At 45.6% G+C, this 18,277-nt stretch overlaps 1 protein-coding gene across 10 annotated transcripts in view; it reads left to right on the top strand.

Moving 5' to 3' along the window:
- Positions 1-18,277, top strand: part of CTIF (cap binding complex dependent translation initiation factor) — a 348,500-nt gene that overhangs the window by 170,664 nt on the left and 159,559 nt on the right. For all 10 annotated transcript variants that reach the window (XR_007773256.1, XR_007773257.1, XM_050944701.1 and 7 more), the window contains one exon: positions 4,302-4,378. Coding sequence is in view for 8 of the 10 variants with exons in the window: in XM_050944701.1 (XP_050800658.1) it covers positions 4,302-4,378 (77 nt within the window). In the remaining 2 variants the exon portion in view is untranslated. The remainder of the gene's footprint in view (positions 1-4,301; positions 4,379-18,277) is intronic.

Below are 18,277 nucleotides of genomic sequence, written 5' to 3' on the forward strand. Positions count from 1 at the left end.
AGCTGGGGTTTGTCTCTCAGTGGGCTCGTACTCCCTTGGAAGTCTCTCTCCCAAGTCCTCTACTTGGGAGCTCTGGAGCGTGATCTTTATTCTGCTAAGCTAAGTGATAGAGTTGCCTTCTGTACATGGTGGCTGGTGGTGAGACTGCCACCTGCCCCAAAGAACTTCATTTCCACAGGTTCGTCAGGGAACTGTGCATCACTGCATACCTGCTCTTCAGCGGATGCTAGGCCTTGAAACAGCGTTGTCTGGACGCAGACACCCACTGCCCTTAAAGGGGGAAGACCACCTTCTTACACTGTGCATGTGTATCTTATCTAAAATTATATATATAAAAACAGGCTGTGAAAAATCACATTAACAAGCAGCCACTACTGCTGTTGGACAATTTCAATCCACAGCTGCTCTGTATCCTGAAAGAAGACGATAATTTTACCGCTTACCTGGAGAGGAATTGAACCAACTCCTTTGCTTGAGACTGTTGTGGGGACCAGGGTGTGACGCTTACTGCCCACTAGAGAAGGCACTGACTCATTGATGTGTTCGCCTGGAGGCCATCAGCTAAAATGGCTTTCTCCTATCTCAATTTTCTTGTAGCAGAAAATGCCAAGTATTTGGCTGTCCAGTCCGCTGCTTAGCTAAACTTGGCCCTTTGGCTTCATCTCAGCCAGTTACACCTTCATACTGAAAGGGAAGCGTGCACCTGCTAATTAGGTGTGGTTACTGAAAAATGGGACTGCCATATTTTCTGATTGGAAAACCACACTTGAGATCGAGGTTGTCCTCAGAAAAGTTACCTTAAAAACAAGTATGTGCACACGCGTGTGTGTAAAAATATGACTATGCCACATGTAATGGGATATCCATCAGATACATAGTGGAACCATGTAATAAATTATTTTATTATGAACCTTTTGACTGCTCTCTAAACCATCTGTTCAAGAATTACTCTAATATTCCAGTTCTCTGAGCAGCTTCTGCCATTTTTTTAAATTAGCCTGCCCCCCCATTGTAGACTTCCTTTCCCCAAAATTAGCCCTGCTAGATCCCCAAAATAGGTACAATCAAGGGCTGGTGACTTCCTCTCTTCCACTCTCCAAGAAAACATAGAAGTCTCATGACTGGGTTTAGAAAAAGGGAGCTGTGCCCCATGGAAAAGGGGGATTCCTAACTTCCTGATAGAGACATAGAATTTTCTCCTGTCCGGACACATCCAGGTCCCCTGCAGGCCCCATCTGAGTAGAAGATTCCCTCAGATGTAACCGTTCTGTCTTCCACATGCCATGCTGATAAGCAGTTCGGTTAATTTTGCTCTGCTGCTGCTTGGCAAAGTTTTGACAACAGCAGAGCTCCTGTGTGAGGAGGGAGACATCAGTTTATGCTGAGTTTACATTTGGAATGGCTGGAGTTCTAGAGATTTAATGAAAGCTTAAATCCTGCAGAAATTGGTTTGCGGGTCCTTATGCTTGCCAGAGAAGACTATTAACTGTTTGCATGCATTAACTTTAGTTTTAAAAAATGCCGTAGTGTAATGGCCCTCAAATTTTCCTCAACTGGATTACTACAGGGTTCTTCAGCAAAGTAGCTTAATACTCTAGTATCTTTTCCTTAGTCAGTGGTGTGCTGTGTAGAATTGTGAGAACAAGATCCAGCAAGCATGAACGGAACAGTATTTGTGATGCCAAGTGAGTGGCCTTACAGCAAGTTACTGCAGAACACCATGTTGTACTTTGCTGAACTACTCAATAGCCCCATTGGATGCTCCAAGATTAATCTGCTTGAAAACGAATACAGTGTCATCTCCTCTTGGGTTTCAATAACACATATTGTCACTGCTTATATGTTGTAGCACAGATTGTAACGTGTGGGCATCTTGATATGGATTTCAAGAGCAGAGAGAAGGTCTTGTGGTTAAGTACATAATAGGGAGTTGGGAAAACTGTTTCTAGTCCTGGATCTTCCACAAATTTTGTGGCACCTGGGCTGAGTCATGCAATCTCTCTGTGCATCACTTTCCCCATATGTAAAATGGTGAAGGAGAAGGTTCAGAAATGACTTGCAAATGAGCCATTCCTACATAGGGAGTAGATTTCAGGTAGCAGAGGACTCTTTAATCTAGCAGATAGACGCTTAACATGATCCTAAGGCTGGAAATTGAAGGTAGGCAAACTCAAAAAAAGTGTAAACTTTTGGAACAATTTACCTACGGCTGTGATAGATTCTTCATCATATGAAGTCTTCAGATCAGGATAGGATCTCTTTCTAAAAAATATATTCTAGCTCAACCAAAAGTTATAGGCTTCATGCAGAAACTATTTGATGAAATTCTCTGGACTGTGTTATGATGATCAAGTCTGAGCACTTGCATAACACTCCTTTCTAGTCTTAAAATGTCTGAAGCTATGATGCTTGCCTAGCTCATAGGCAGGTTGTGAGGCTAAATTCATTCATGTTCATAAAGACCTTTGCACTTCTGTAGCATCTCCGACGAGGATCTTGAAGTGATGTTGCTGCTATTAGAGTTCACTTTAGTAGCCATTACAATAACTTTAACTGAGGTGTTGGGAGAGAGGGAACTTTCGAAAGTGTGGTAGGTGTGTTCTGTTGTTTTGCCAGTGTAACAAAGAACTGTTACATGCTCAAACATACTCTCTCCTCCCCAGATGCATGCCACTTTCTGGTGGCCTCTCTCATGTGGTGATTCATTAGCTTTGAGGCAGAGACTGTAACTCAGAGGAGAAGATGGATTGTTATGGAAATATAAAGAGTGGTTTTTACAGCGCTTTTACTGCCAGCCTGGGAAGTACTGTAGTGCATAAATAAAATATTTTTACTGCCTTTGGTGGTTATCATGGCTTCATAGATCCAAGAAAATAAATAATACTTTGCACTTATATAGTGCCTTTCATCTAAGAACCTCAAAACTCTTTGTGAGCATCAGTGAAGCCTCACGACACCTGTAGGAGAAAAGTAAGTAAAATCATCCCCATTTATCAGATTGGTAAACTGAGTCTCAGCGAACACAGCATAGTCTAATAGATAAGGGACAGAATTGGGAGCCAGGAGCCTGGGTTCTAATCCCAGCTCTTTCACTAACTTGGCTGGGCAAATCACTTTTCATTTTTTCCCCATCTGTAAAATGGGGATATTATGCCGCTATATGAGAGAGGTGTTGTACAGGTTAATTAATAATGGTAAAGTACCATGAGGATGGAAAATGCCTTTTAAGCACTAAGTATGTGATTTATTTATTGACTTACCTGTGCTAAAACAGTGAATAAATGGGGTGCCAGGAATAGAAGCCAGGAGCGTTCTGACTCTCACAGTGGGCTTGTTCTGATTTCTAGGCAACATGGTTTCTAGGCAACACGGTCTCCCTAACTAGTCATCCTAGATAGTAGGTTCTGTAACGAAGTTACGATAGTGATAGTCTCTCTTGCTTTGTAGTATATAGCGGCTGCGGTTTCTATATGAGGTAACTGGTCACAGAAACATACAAGGAGTATATTAGAGCACAAAGCATAGAGTATTGCTGTCCTCTGATAAACCCTAATATGAGAATGAAGTTGTGGGGATGGGAGGTGGACATGAAGCTGCACACGATGTGACGTTCCTGCTGACTCCCACTTCAATGCTCTGTCAGCTAAATTTTGGTCTTTATGTTTCCAAATAAGTGTTGTAAATTTTTACTGCTGAGTTTAGAAAAAAAAAAGAAGTGTGGATGGTTTGTAATGGAAATAAAGCAGCACCCTTATCATAGTGGTACAAATGACATTTCAGTGGCATGAGTGCCTGAATTCCCCGTAAATCAGGTACCAGGTGCCGTTAATAATCCTTTGTTTATGTTGTATAACACTATTCATCTGAGAGTTTCAGATGGCTTCAGATTAACTAACCCACAGAACTGCCCTGAGGTAATTGTCATGATGCCTGTTTTATAGATCTTACAAGCTGAGGGAGAGATGCATTTATAAAGTTTAATCTGTGCTACCAGTTTTCGTGTTGTGTAGGACAGACGAGCAATGCATGCAGGGTAGCTGTAGCTGTGTTGGTCCCAGGATTTTAGAGAGACAAGGTGGGTGAGGTAATATCTTATACTGGACCAGTTTCTGTTGGTGAGAGAGACAAGCTCTTGATATACACAGAGCTCTTCTACTTCACCCGCCTTGTCTCTCTAAGGAGCAACATGTAGTTTACCCACATCCACACAGTGGGACGAGAACCCAGTACCAACTATTTAAACATCAATGCCTCATAGATCTCAGAATTCACAGTTGCCTTTTTTCTCCTCTTTTAACCAGGGTTATCATCCATTGCCACATGAAGCTGAAATTGCACACACCAAAAAACTGTTCAGGAGAAGGAGAAACGACCGGAGGTAGGAGAGACCTGTTCAAAGCATCTTTGACCTTCTGTTACTCATCCTGCATCTCTTCTCCCTATCTCTTTGAATCTTTTTCAATGATATTGTGCTTATCTGAAATATTTATGAAATGCAAAATACTACATTATGATACCAGGGCTCCATGGTCTGCACTGACTTCCTGGTGGAGATTAAGGTGTTGGTTATGGCCTAATAAATCCTTGTGTGGCGTGGGACCACCCGGACCTGACAAACTGTCCCCTCCCTGTATCATACTGTCTCAGCTGCGGTCAGCTGGTCTACCAAGCTGGATCCCCCTTTTTGTGAAAGAGAGGAGGTGACTGGTGGGATGTTCTCTGTGAGGGTGTTGAGACTGCAGAATTTGTCTTCCCCCCCACCCCTTGAGAGAGTCTGAATTTGGTGTCTTTCTGGGCACACTGCAAAAGAATCTGTTTGAGGGGATTTTTGGAGAGGGCTGAGTGTGGGCTTCCTAGATAATGAAGGGCATGTCTATGCTTCAGTTAAACACCCGCAACTGGCCCGTGACAGTTGACTGAGGCTTGCAGGGCTCGGGCTTTGGGGCTGTAAAACTGTAAGGTAGAAGTTTGGGCTCGGGCTTGAGCCTGGGCTCTGGGACTTGCCCCCCACCTTGTGGCATCCCAAAGTTCAGGCTCCAGGCCTAAACACTTACACTGCAACTTTACAGCCGCACAGCCTGAGCCCTGGGAGTACAACTGCAGTATAGACATAACCAAAGGGGAATAAGTGGCTAGCCTGTGGAGCCAGTCATTTTAAAACTGCTGAGATTTAATGTAATTGTATTTATTGTATCATAATACTAGAGCACCTAAAGCCTTGGATAGGCATCATTATTTAATTTTATTTATATAGATTTAAAATAATAAATACAATTTAATAATAAATAATTAAAATTAATAAGTAATTAGTTTGCACAGTTACTAAAAACCAGTCAGGAAATACAGGCGTCCATCTTAACTTGTTCATGTTGCACACCCAGGTAGTATTTTCAGTTCCTGGGGGGTTTTTTGGTTCTGTTCTATTCAGTATACGTGTTTATACTGACCTCTTTATTGTAGTACCAGAGCATCTTCCGGCAGCCCATTAAACAACATGGCTTCACATCGGTCGTTTGTTCTCCCATCCTCTCTCCAGAGGGAGAAGTGTGTGCACTATTAGAGAAGGCAAAGTCAAAGAAATGTGCCTTGTGCTTGAAACGGAAAGAGGTTAGGTTTGTGATGGTCCTTAGAACCTGGCGGAGTTCATTCCACAGTCTCAGACCAGGCCTGGGGAAAGTTCTGTCTCCTGCACAAACAAGCTTTACTCTTATTGTTGAGAGTTTTACTGGGCCAGAGGAGGAAAGTTGTCAGCCGTGGTCTTCATCCTGGAGCTTTATCATAGACTATCAGGATTGGAAGGGCCTCAGGAGGTCATCTAGTCCAGCCCCTTGCTCAAAGCAGGACCAATCCCCAAACAAATTTTTGCCCCAGATCCCTAAGTGACCCCCTCAAGGATTGAACTCACAACCCTGGGTTTAGCAGGCTCATACTCAAACCACTGAGTCTTTTAAGTATCCTGGACCCAGGCTGTAGATCGCTTTGAAGATAAAGACCAAGACCTTGAACTTGCTTAGAAAGTCTATGGAAAGCCAGCATAGAGAGCGGAGGACAGGTGTTATGTGCTCACTGTAGCCTGTGTTGCTGAGGAGACGTGCTGCACCATTCTGTACTAGTTTCCTATGTACTGAAGGTTTTGTGCCCAGGTGTATCTTATTGCTGTAATGAAGCCAAGAAGTGACAAAGGTTTGCATAACTGAGGATAGTCATATCCTGTGTACGGTATAAAGTGTTCACTGCGAAGGACACCTGCTGTACCAAGCTACTGAGTTAATCTTGTTATACGGTAGAAACCTGGGCCTGGATTTTCCAAAGTGATGTGTGAATATGGAGGGCAGGAGTGGGGATGGAGGGTGCCTGGTACTCACAGTGAGCAGTTGGCAGAGGTCCCCAGAAAGCCACAATTCAAGTTAAAATTGTTCAAACCCAATTAATTGGCTTTTTCAAAACCTGGGAGTTTTTTGGAGAAAGTTAGTAAATACCCAAAACATAGGGCCTTGTGCATAACACAGGTCACAGAATTTTGGCCACTAATTCCTGCGCTGAGCAGAACAACAAGTGGTTGAACTAGGGCACATATAACCCTATGGCAGGGTCTCCCCAGCATAATTATTGCTCTGTGAGTGGGACCAAAATAAATTGGGCCTCTTTGAATCAGAATGTGGGCCTGATTTTCCTTCTGTTACACCTATGTAAATCAAGGGTAGCTCTGCTAAAATCAGTGCTGCTATGTCTGTGTAAAACTGGTGTGAGAGCCCTGTGTGTGTGTGTGTGTGTTTGTATCATTCTGAAGGCTTCTCGCAGCTCAGGACTCTTCTCTCTGGATGGGAAACATTTAGCATTACTGTAAGTCATCCCTGTTAAGGAAGCCTTTGAAATGGTGATATTTCTGTGACCTGTACTTACAGCTGTTCAGGGGCCACTGACCCACAAAAAAAATCAGTCGTGGGCCACACACAGCCTTGTGCGGGGGCGGGGCACGGAGGTTGCGGGCTTCCCCTAGGTTCCAGGGTGGGGCGAGAAATGAGAGGTTCAAGGTGCAGGAGGGGGCTCTGGGTTGGGGCAGGGGGTTGGGATGCAGCAGGGGGTTCATGGCTGGGGCAGTGGGTTCGAGGTGGGGGTGCAGGCTTTGAGAGGGTGTTAGGTTGCGGGAGGGGGTTCCAACCTTGGGCGGGGGGTTGGGATGGCGGTGTGGGCTGTGAGAGGGGATTGGGATGTGGGCAGGGGCTCAGGGATGGGTGCAAGAGGAGATGAGGGATGTGGGCCCCAGCCGGGCACCGCTTACCTCAGGCAGCTCCTGGTCAGCAGCACAATAGGGCTAAGGCAGGCTTCCCCCCATCCTGCCCTGCACTGCTCCCGGAAGGGGACACAATGTGGCCAATGGGAGCTGAGGGGCGGCACTTGCGGGCGGGGGTAGGCACATATGGACCCTGAGCTTTCCTGATCGCCCCTACGCCTCAAGGCCTCTGGGGCAGCCAACCAACTGGCCTGGCACCTTAGCTTCCCCCTGCAGTGGGGTGAGCTGGTGCTCGCGGCTCCAGCCCCGCGTGGTGGCACCGAGGCTCAGGGCTTCTGGCCCGTGGCACAGAGACTAGCCACGCGGCGGCTGAAATTAAGCAGGAGGCCAGATCCGGGCCAGAGGTTCCCCATCCCTGGATCTAGCCCATTGTGTAGTTGTGAAAGAATCACATTATAGGTGTTTCTTTGTCCTCCTGCTGTGTTCAGGTTACCATTATAAACTGTCAACAAACAAGCATTTAGCTCCCCTGAGGGCATTCTGGCCATCCTCCCCACAGATTACAAAAACAGAGAGCAGAGGAAACTGCCTTGGGTTGATGTTGGAAGATCACATAGCGAGATAAAGTATAGCTAATATATGCAGACTAGTCCGAGGGTTTTCCAAAGGGACTGTGATAAATATCCCAAGAGGCGATCTGGTAACCTGTGAATTACAGAGACATTCATAATGTATGTTGTTCATGCTAGAGCAACAGAGCCGTGGACCATGTATGCTGAATTAGGACAAAAGCAAGGAATCCACTGAGACACTTTAAATTTCAGTCGATAACGCAACATGGGAATCAGATCAACTGGGCGGAGAGACAACAGTTCATTTCAGCCCTTTTAAAAAAACAAATATGCCAAATGCTTGAAAAGTGAATGAACTCTCAAATGCTGCCATCCTGTGACCCTCTGCAAAGTACACCATCCCACAGTCTGGTAGCCACACAAGACTTTTTGGTTCGTGACCTTAGGGAATGAGATTATGATTCACAAGGGGTGTGATTTAGCCCATCCCCTCTAGTTTCTAATGTCTTGTCCCATCCCTTTTTCTGTTAGACTGAATCTGATTCTTCCCCCAATCCTTATAGAAAGAAGGCAACTTTGTAATAAGATTATTGCATTTATGGGACACGTTCTATAGTGCATCCCTTAAGACCAACGCTTAAAAAGTGTATTAAGAACCTACTCGCTGGAGGACTAACCTGAACTAGCCGGTGGGAGTATAGGCTCAGGGAGCTGGGGTTTATTAGAAGTTATTTCAGGCCAAACTTCTAGCCGCTCATTGGACAGAAACACTGTTTCCTGGGAGGCAGGCAGTGCACCCTTGGGGAAATGATCTAATGGTGCATAGAAATACCTAGATGGATTAGACTGGGGTAGGTTTTATGTTCACAGTGCATGACTGGGGAGCCTGGAGTTCTGAGCTCCTTTCTCAATTTTCTGTTAACCTCTCTGAACCTCAGTTTCCCCTCCTGCAAAGGGAATAACGCTTCCTGAGCATGGAGACTGAGAAGCTCAGTCCTTCAGTGTTAGTAAAGCACTCCGTGAGAGTTTCTGACGGACAGTGCTCTGGAATTTGGAAAGAGCATTTTTAATCTTAATTTTAAAATGTTTGAAACAACTGCCTAAGACAGGTGAGGGCAAACTACGGCTCATAGGCTGAATCCAGCCCATCAGGGCTTTTAATATGGCCCATGGTATTGCCAGCCCTATTGCACAGTGGGGCTAAGGCAGGCTCTCTGCCTGCCCTGGCCCCTTGCTGCTCCTGGAAGCAGCCACGTCCCTGTGGCCCCTAGGGGAGGGGGAGAGCTCTGTGCTGCCCTTATCTGCAGGCACTGTCCCCTGCAGCTCCCATTGTCTGGGAATGGGGAACCGCGGCCAATGGGAGCTTTGGGGGCAGTATCCACAGGCGAGGGCAGTGCATGGCGGAACTGCCTACCCCAGCCCACCTCCAGGAGTTACTGCCAGACATGCTGTCCACTTTCAGGAGCGGTGTGGGGCCAGGGCAGGCAGGGAGGCTGACTCCCCAACCCCCTACCCTGAGCCCCCTCTTACACTCCGCACCCCTCCTGCACCTCCAATCCCCTGCCCTGAGCCCTTCCTGCACCCCAACCCCCTGCCCTGAGCCCCTCCTGCACTCCACTCCCCCTCCTGCACCCCAAACCCTTGTCTTGAGCCCTTCCTGCTCCCTTTACCCCTCCTGAACCCCAACTCTCTCCCCTGAGGCCCCTCCTGCACTCTGCACCCCAAGCCCCTACTCTTATACACCTCCCACACTCTGCACCCCAACCCCTTGCCCTGAGCCCCTTCCTGCACACTGCACTCCCTCCTGCACCCCAACCCCATGGCCCTGCATGCAATTTCCCCACCCAGATGTGGCCCTCAGGCCAAAAAGTTTGCCCACCCCTGACCTAAGAGGATGTGATGTCAGTACAAACTCCACGTTAGCCAGGGAAGGGTTAATGAGCTGCAGTGTCCTCTGTCATCCCCACTTTGCTTCACCTTGAAGAGCTGTGAGGCTGGAGGGGGTGGCTGAAAGGCAAGAGAAAGCTGAGTGGAGAGGAGACTGGGAGGGAGAGCAGTTTTTTGTGCTGGCTCCTGAAGGACAAGTTGCATAGCACTGCATGCAATATGCCTGTCTTATTGGTCATAGTCCCAATGTGCCTGGCTTATGCCTGGTCATAGTCCCAGCCATAGATAACTAGATACCAGAGCATCCTTGTGTTTACTTTGTTACCTGGGGCTATCGTGTTCCCCTTTTGATCTGGAGTATTACTCTATACTGCTCTGTTTGAGACCTGCGTGCGGTCTGAATGGAACTACTGCAGTCAATGGGGCCCCTCTGAAGCGGACAAATGTCTTCAATAGGTTTGCCCCCTACTGGAGTTTATGCAGTAGTTAGTCATGAGTGCAGAAGCAACACGGTCAAATGGAGGGCGGGGAACAAGTGAAACTGAATCGATTCTCCCACCAAACATCTTTCAGTAAACTCTTTAGACTGAGAGACCTTGGATAATCCTCCAGACTTTGATGGCTGGCCGGCAACCCTCTCCCACTACATGGCTAGACTGGTGCTGTCAGCTGCTTCATATAAACAGCCTATACACTCTGGAACCTTCTCACTTCACAGTGTATCACAGAATATAATGGAAGGCTTTGCTGCCTGTCATTTTAATGCTGCTTATGATGCCCCAAGAGAGCACTCCCTCTGTAAAATTGATTTGCAGTAAGTGAGGGTCTCAAAATGGTTATTTTATGTGAAAAACGTGGTACAATGGGAATTTTTTTTTAAATCTCATTTAATCAAACTGTTTATAGTTTAAATGTACAGGTTGTATTGAAACAGAGAACTGGTTGCAAAGGTATTCACATTTTATTGCTGTGCATTAAAGGCATTGTGTTGGTGGATATAAGATTCATTCCACTGGTGGTATAGCTGCACTTGGTGGTATTAATATCTCTTTGCTGCACGACCACTAGAGGAGGCATTTTATTGCCAGTGAAACGGATGGGAGCTCTGGGCCTCTGCATTAAACATTGTCCGGATACAGAAAGACCCAGCCTTGCAAAATCAAGCCCACAGTCCCCTCCCAAACCCAACTGAGTCTGGCTTGTGAAAGTTGTCCGGGTCAGCTGAGAAAGCATTTCATGCCCATTCTGCCATTTCTTTTATTTTAATACAATGAAAAAGCTGTGTGACACCTACAACAGCTTTACTCTTGGGGCCTTAGAATGGGGCACACAGCTCCACTGCGTCAGTGTGGCTACTTGGCGTGAGGAAGGTGGGCTGGATTTGCTCCATTAAACATAAAATGAAGGTCAGGAGTTAACAGCTTCGTAGACAGAAATACAGAAGGCAGGACACCTTGGGAAGCTCAAAAGAAGGAATGATTTGTAATGCTTGAGTTAGATCATTTTGATGGATGTCATAGTAGAAACAAAAGTCTAACGGCTTGAACCAAAATCAGATGAAACTCTCATTGACTTCAGTGAGCCCTTAAAAGAAGGACTTGGAAGCGGGGACAGTGACAGGGTCGGATTAACTCTCCTATGGGCCCGGGGCTATTAGATTTTGTGGGGCCTCCGTGTATAAGTCTTTTTCCTAATTTAAAACAAAACAATCACTGTTATGGCATCCAGGCTATTAACGCTATACTAAACTTGCCTTTTAATTAACATAAAGCCGTTCTGTGGTTACATTTCAGTCTTAAAACACATAGAATATAGTTAATTCAAAATAGCCTACTTATCTTATTACAGCCGTTATATTTCTTTCTGGGAGGGAGTTTGCGTGCAGGAGGGGTGAGGGGTGCGGGCTCTGGGAGGGAGTTTGGTACAGGAAGGGATTCTGACCTAGGGCAGGGGGTTGGGGTTGAGGAGGGGGGGTGATGTGTGGGCTCCGGCTGGGAAGCATTTACCACAGGTGGCTCCTGGACCACGGCGCAGCAGGGCTCAGGCAGGCTGCCTGCCTGCCTGTCGTGGCCCCACGCCGCTCCTGGAAGTGGCCCGCTGCTAGCACGTCTCTGCCTGTCTCTGTGCACTGCCAAGGCTGCAAGCGACCAATGGGAGCTGCTGGGACATTGCTGAGGGCAGGGGCAGCGTGCAGAGCTGCCCCCTCCCCTCCTTCCTGCAGGGCCCACAGTGACATGCCAGCAGCCGGCCATCTCTGGGAGCGGTGTGAGGCCATGACATGCAGGCAGCCTGACTGAGCCCTGCTGCGCTGGTGCCCCCCTTAGCCTGTGGCCCAGGGCTGAAGCCCCTAATGCCCCTATGTTAATCTGGCCCTGGACAGTGGTGTCTTTGGGAATTGGAACATGTAAGAGGAAATGTGGAAAAAAGATTCTGTTAGAAATGAGCATGGACCCACAATCCTGGCATGAGCTGCTTTGTTTTTTGGTTGTCTGGTTTAAATTCTGCTCTTATCTGTGTGAATTTCAGTCCTCTTGAAAGTGAATAGCACCTGCCAGAGCCAGGCATATTGCATGCAGGTGCTATGCAACTTCCCTCCACTCTGACTGGCATGCTGCCTGCTGTTCCTGTCTGCTGCCTGCCTTGCTTGAGCAAAGATGAGAAATTATGTGGTGGGGGTTTTCTGTCATGTTGATAAATGACCATTAGGAGGAAGTTATCAAACTTGTACTTGGAATTCTAAGTCCAGTTTTGCATTCTGGACACAATGGATTAATGTTTATTTCACAAATCCAAGGATTCTGCTGGCCCCACTATGCAGGATATTTTTAGCCTTCAAGGTTGTTTTTGAATAGGGAGAGCTGATAGCAACCCATATATAGACTTTGTCTAACACTATTAGAAAGATTGCTGCAGCCTTTTTTTGAGTGCTCTTACTCCTCCATTAATCGCAGCCATGAAATTTGACAGAGACAAAGCCCTAGGACTAGCAATATGACTCTTTATTTTTTGTCCCAGGAAGTATCATCCAAGTTTGACTGAGTTACAACCTGTTTAAAAAATATCATTTTCTTTCTCTTGCATTCCTTAAGAAAATGTTGTCAGTGTGCCAGACTAGTAACTGGACATTACAACTTGTCAAAAACATTGTCAAAAAATTGGGGAGGGGGGTTTGATAACAAATACACTTATTTTCATAGAAAAAATACATTTTTCTCAAAATCTTTCATTTTTCAACTCCATTTGGAACAGAATTTTCAAAATGTTGACATTTTTTGAAAAAAGCCCTTTTTCTCCCACTTTTAAAAAGTATAACTTTCTCCCTTTTGTTTCTCCAGAGAAAAATGGTAGCAAAAGTTGAAAATACTTTTCCCTCTGCTTTCTCAATTTTTTCAAAAGTTGGGAAATGCCACATTTATGATTGTCTCTCCCCCTTGTGCATCTCTCACAGTCTTTAATAACGTGGTCTCACACTGTTTTTTTTTCCACAGAATCTTGCCTCTTTCCATGAACAGGATGGATGCACAGGGGAGCAGGATTAAGGTTGCGCAGGCAACCTTAGAACTGGCCTTGACTTTGTGACCTAAAGAACATTCTTTTAACATGGCTAGTGGTCGTCTTTCTACATAATGTAGATCTATGTTGTGGTAACATCTAGAAGCCTTAGCCAGGTCAGAGAGGGTTTTGTTGTGCTATATGTTGGAAGAACAAACTGTGAATGACAGTCCTCGCCCCAAAGAGCTTACAATCTAAATAGAAGTGACAGATAAGAGTAGGAGGGAAGTATTGTTCTTCCCATTTTACAGCTGGGGAAACTTTTCTTAGGTACCATTTTTATTGCCTTTTTTCCTCTCTGGTTTTAGTTTCACAAAGCTGTCGTGTCAATGGAAGAGTATGCAAGGGGTGAACGTTCTGCCATTGATTTCAATGGAAGCGGGAATTGCATGTGACTTAAATGTGATTTGATATGCCAAATGAAAAACTGGAATGGTTATTACGTGCTGGACATGACTTGCCTGGGGGATGCAGTTTTGCATCCTCAGAGGCAACTGTATATGAGGAGGGGTTTGCCCTCGGAGCAAGGCAGATGGTAGTACTGCAGCTGCCTTCACAAGGATGAGGCAGCATTAAACTGCATCTGGGGGTCCAGAGGATGGAGGCCACCTGGAAAGATGGGCCAAATCGGCACATTTGTCAGGTGCCTTAGTCTCTGCTCTTCCCAGCAGTTCAAAGCCCTCTCATGGGGCAGAGATTTTAGGCTGACTTGGTGTCACTGGGGACTTGGGCCATGAATTTGGCCCAATATTTTTTTAAAAAATCTTTGAAGGCACTGTTTATAATTTAAGAAACAAATCAACCAATTGCAAGTCAGCAGAAGTGTTTCTTTGGTTGCATAATGCATAGTGGGGCAGCAGAGCAGGGACAGCCAAACAAATGTATGTGAGGTGGACTTTCAGTAGTTTGTGCTGCCCCTCTTAGCCTAGCCTTGCATGAAACTTTGATCACCCCAAACAGCATCTCTGGTTGTCTACCCATATCATGATGATGACGACAATTTAAAGACTAACGATGGATTTATTTTATTCATCTATCTAAAAATAAATTAGTCAGCAGGTGAATGCAATTTCAGCCTGGCTCTCAAGTGCACTCAGTATAATGTCCACTCTTGAGTTTGCAGATTACCCAGGGCTGGCACAACCCATTAGGCGACCCAGGCGGTCGCCTAGGGCACTGACATTTGGGGGGCGGCGACCGCAGCGGCTGAACATTCGGCCGCCATGGTCATCTGCGGTATTTTGGGGGCAGGACCTTCCGTTGCCTCTGTTGGGGTCACTGTTTTGGGGGCGGGACCTTCCGCCACCTAGGGCGCCAAAAAAGGCTGCCCGCGCTCCTGAGATCACCCTGTCAGATTTGCCCACTACAAAAGATGGTTAAAAGTCTATCAAAGTTGAAATCCTTCCTACTTTCCCGCTATCTCTCCCCCTTGTAGTCCGCCCTCCCAGCATCTTCTCTACAGAAGAGCTTCTCAGGGAACTACCACTTACATCTCTGTGGAACTGAACAAGTGGGGGCACGGTGGGGATAGCATTGATTTCATGGAGGAGAATGGTCTATCTTTTCTTAGTGGTTTCCCTCACAGGAGGGGCTGGGCTAAGGCAACAGAGTTAATGCCAGATACACTGCTACCTCGATATAACGCCACCCAATATAACACAAATTTGGATATAACGCGGTAAAGCAGTGCTCCGGAAGGGGGAGAGAGGGCGCTGCGCACTCCGGTGGATCAAAGCAAGTTCAGTATAACGCAGGTTCACTTATAACACGATAAGATTTTTTGGCTCTCAAGGACACCATTATATTGGGGTAGAGGTGTACGTCGTCTATTGGGTTAGTGAAACGCTGCACTAATTGTATGTCACTGGACCAGCTGAGTAGGAGCACATTTTTAATGATGAACCTGAAGAGTACTGGGGAGTTTTTAAATAATGAGTGTTTTCTTGTATTCATTAGCTCTGCCAGGTACCCCACCAGTTATTTTGGGGGCTTCTCAGTAAATTGATTTTAGCTATTTGTTCTAGTCATAAAATCCACAGTGGCATCTGTCAAGGTTTGAAATATTTCTGGATGTCCATCTTCCTTGCCGTCTGTTTGAATAATAATGGACAGCTTTTATTTGAGATAATGAAATTAAGTGGAGGAAAATGGTTCTTCAGGACAGATTCTGTTTAACAGAGAGATTGTGCTTTTTGTTATGGCATCTAATTAATTTTTTTTAAAGTTATAGTGAAAGAAATACTCCTGTATTGCTGAGTAAGAACTCCCATTTAATGTAATCCATCTGGGCACATTGGTTGGCCAGGATTTTGTGCTGCACATAGGAGCCTTAGCAGACATCTTTGCTAAGAAGGATGGTCCAGTAGTTAGGGCACTCGCATAGGAGCTGGAAGACCTTGGTTCAGTTCCCTGTTCTGCCATAGACTTCCTGTGTGGCCTTGGTCAAGTCACTTAATTTCTCTTTGCCTCAGTTCCCCAACTGTAGAATGGGGATAAATGAAGTTGGACAGCACCAAGCAGCAGTACATTACATCAAAGACCGTGAGGTGCTCAGGTACCCCAGTAATGGGTGTCATGTAAGTAATGTAGATAGACCTGAATGCCATTATCCATTACTGCTGATGGGATTCATACACTTAAAAGGAGACCGACAGACTTGTGCTTTGCCTTTCGTATAGTGAAAGGAGAATGGAGCTGATGGGGATTGTGGGACAATTGTTTAGAGTACTTGAAGCTGGGATCTATCTCCTCCAAAACCGACAGTGCTTTGTTTTTATTTGATGGCAAAAGAATGCTATATCATTTCAGCCTCTGCATTGACTAGGAGGTTCAGAAACTCTGCAGCAAATGAGAAGCTGCAAGTGTGGGGACAACTGTCTCCCTCACTCATGGCAATTATATAGACGCAGGCACCACTTTTTGAAAAATAAATGGGCTTTAAAGATCTGACAGAAAAGTAACTCTGTTTAACTGGAAAGCAGCTGATCACCTCTTCCCAAAAGGCTTCTGCTTCTTTTCTGAATAAAAGCTTTGAACTCTTTGCTCTTCATCTGTTGCTTATTAATGTTCTCTTTCCACTGTATTCCTTGGAAACAAGGTGCAGAATGCTAAGTAGCTCTGTTGGTTAACAATCCTTTCCAGACGTTCCTGCTGTCCATTTAGCCCCTCTGCGTATCAAGGCAGCCAGAGATTCAAGTGGCTGGTGCAGTCCTGGTGCAATCCTAGCAGAGGACAGATCTAGCTCTCTGGAGCAGGACTTTACATGCTGGTTGCCAGGCCTCATGCACAAGATTCATCCGTCTTGTCATGTGTGCCCTGCATTTTTATGTCTTATCCAAATGTTCACTTAGAAGTGGCAAAGTTGCAGTTAGACAGTAATACAACAGATACCAGAGTGGCCAAACGGTGCTGCCATAAGGATCTCAAATAGCAGCCTCTGGATGATCAGAAAATCCTATAGTTTCTAATGACTCTGGTATTTCAGTAAGGAGTGGGAGTGGTGTGATTTATTTATTTTTTTTAATTTCCCTGTAGCTTTTCAGTGCCTAAAGTAGCCATCCCGAATAATAATTGCTTTTTGATAACCGAATTACAGAAATGTCTCTAACTTTCTAACTTTTCCCTTATACCATCCCAGTGTGTTTCCTGTGGCTAACTTGGCTTTACACTTAAATGATCAAGTTAAACCTGTGCAAATTTAATTAAAAATTAAAAATCAGACCTTGGGGGAAAAAAACATCCCTTTCCTACAAGAGCCCCAGGTGGCTGTCAGAAAGTGTTTCCTCATTCTGAAACATGAGTGATTTGTAAGCTGCTGCTGACCCACTTTCTTTGTGTCCTCTTTGGTAGCAGGGTTGTTTGGGATGAAGAAAGGAGAGAGAGAGAGAGAGAGAGAGAGAGTGGGTGTGTGTGTGGGTGTGGCTGTCTGTGTGTGTGTGTGTGTGTGTGTACACTATGGACAGCCATGCAACTCTGTTCCAAAAGTATAAAGCCCGGTTAAATAATCATTATAGACTGTGTTCTGATTAGTCTCTGCAGAGCCTGACGAGAATTCGCACACAAGTGATTGGGCCTGATCCAAAGCCCCTTGAAATCAGTGGGCTTTGAGTCAGCTGTGAAAGTCTGAGATCCTTCATCCGTTCTGGTGAAGAGAGTAGGAGCTCTAACATATTTCTATTTCAGACTTTTACAGACCCTTGGGGACACTAAACTGCCTGCAGTGATTAGCTCAAATGATTACACTGCTTTTCCTCTTGTGGCAAACTCCCTTTGTAAAGTATTTTTAATAGCGGCACCGCGAGGGACATTACTCCTGAACTGTTTCCTTTTGAAATACCATCAGGGGCACTAGATCAATTTACTGTACAATAAATATTACAGGAAGCGCCAGTCGCACTATAATGCTGTAGAGGCAAAAATTAGTAAGTACTGGGCAGCTGCAGGGGAGGGGACTTAAGCAAAAGTTGAGCTGTGTGTGTGGAAAACAAAGGGAAGAGATGGCTGAGCTGGAACGGTTAGTGGAGAAAGTTAGATGCAGACCTCCTAGAAAGGTGCAGAGGAGGAGCACGAGGCCTGGGTGGTGGAAAGCGGATACTTACTTGAGGGATTGTAGGATGATGACAATGCATAGTGAAAACAGGTTTCTCTTTTTTCACTGTCTGCTAATGCAAGGTCATGGTGGTCACCCAATAAAATGAATGGCAGAGTAAATTAAAAACTATGAAAAGGAAATGCTTCTTCACACATCAGATATTTACTCTGTTCGTTATGCTGCCACAGGAGGACACCGAGACAGCTACTGCAGCTGGATTTATGAAGAGGCTGCCTCATTTTGTAACCAGTAATCGCATTTGTTGTGCTCTAGGGAACATAGGAGTAATCATTTCGAATATTCCAGGGCTGAGCTGGCTGTAGCAGGGATCAGAAATGAATCTTCCTTCCCTGCTCCCATGCAGCACTGCACAGTTGACCAGGCACATTGGCATTACATTTTTTGCTCCCTTCCTTCTAAGTATCAGGTGTAGGCTACTGC

This window comes from Gopherus flavomarginatus, chromosome 3 (genome assembly GCF_025201925.1).
Source record: "Gopherus flavomarginatus isolate rGopFla2 chromosome 3, rGopFla2.mat.asm, whole genome shotgun sequence".
In the NCBI taxonomy this organism is placed as follows: Eukaryota; Metazoa; Chordata; order Testudines; family Testudinidae; genus Gopherus; species Gopherus flavomarginatus.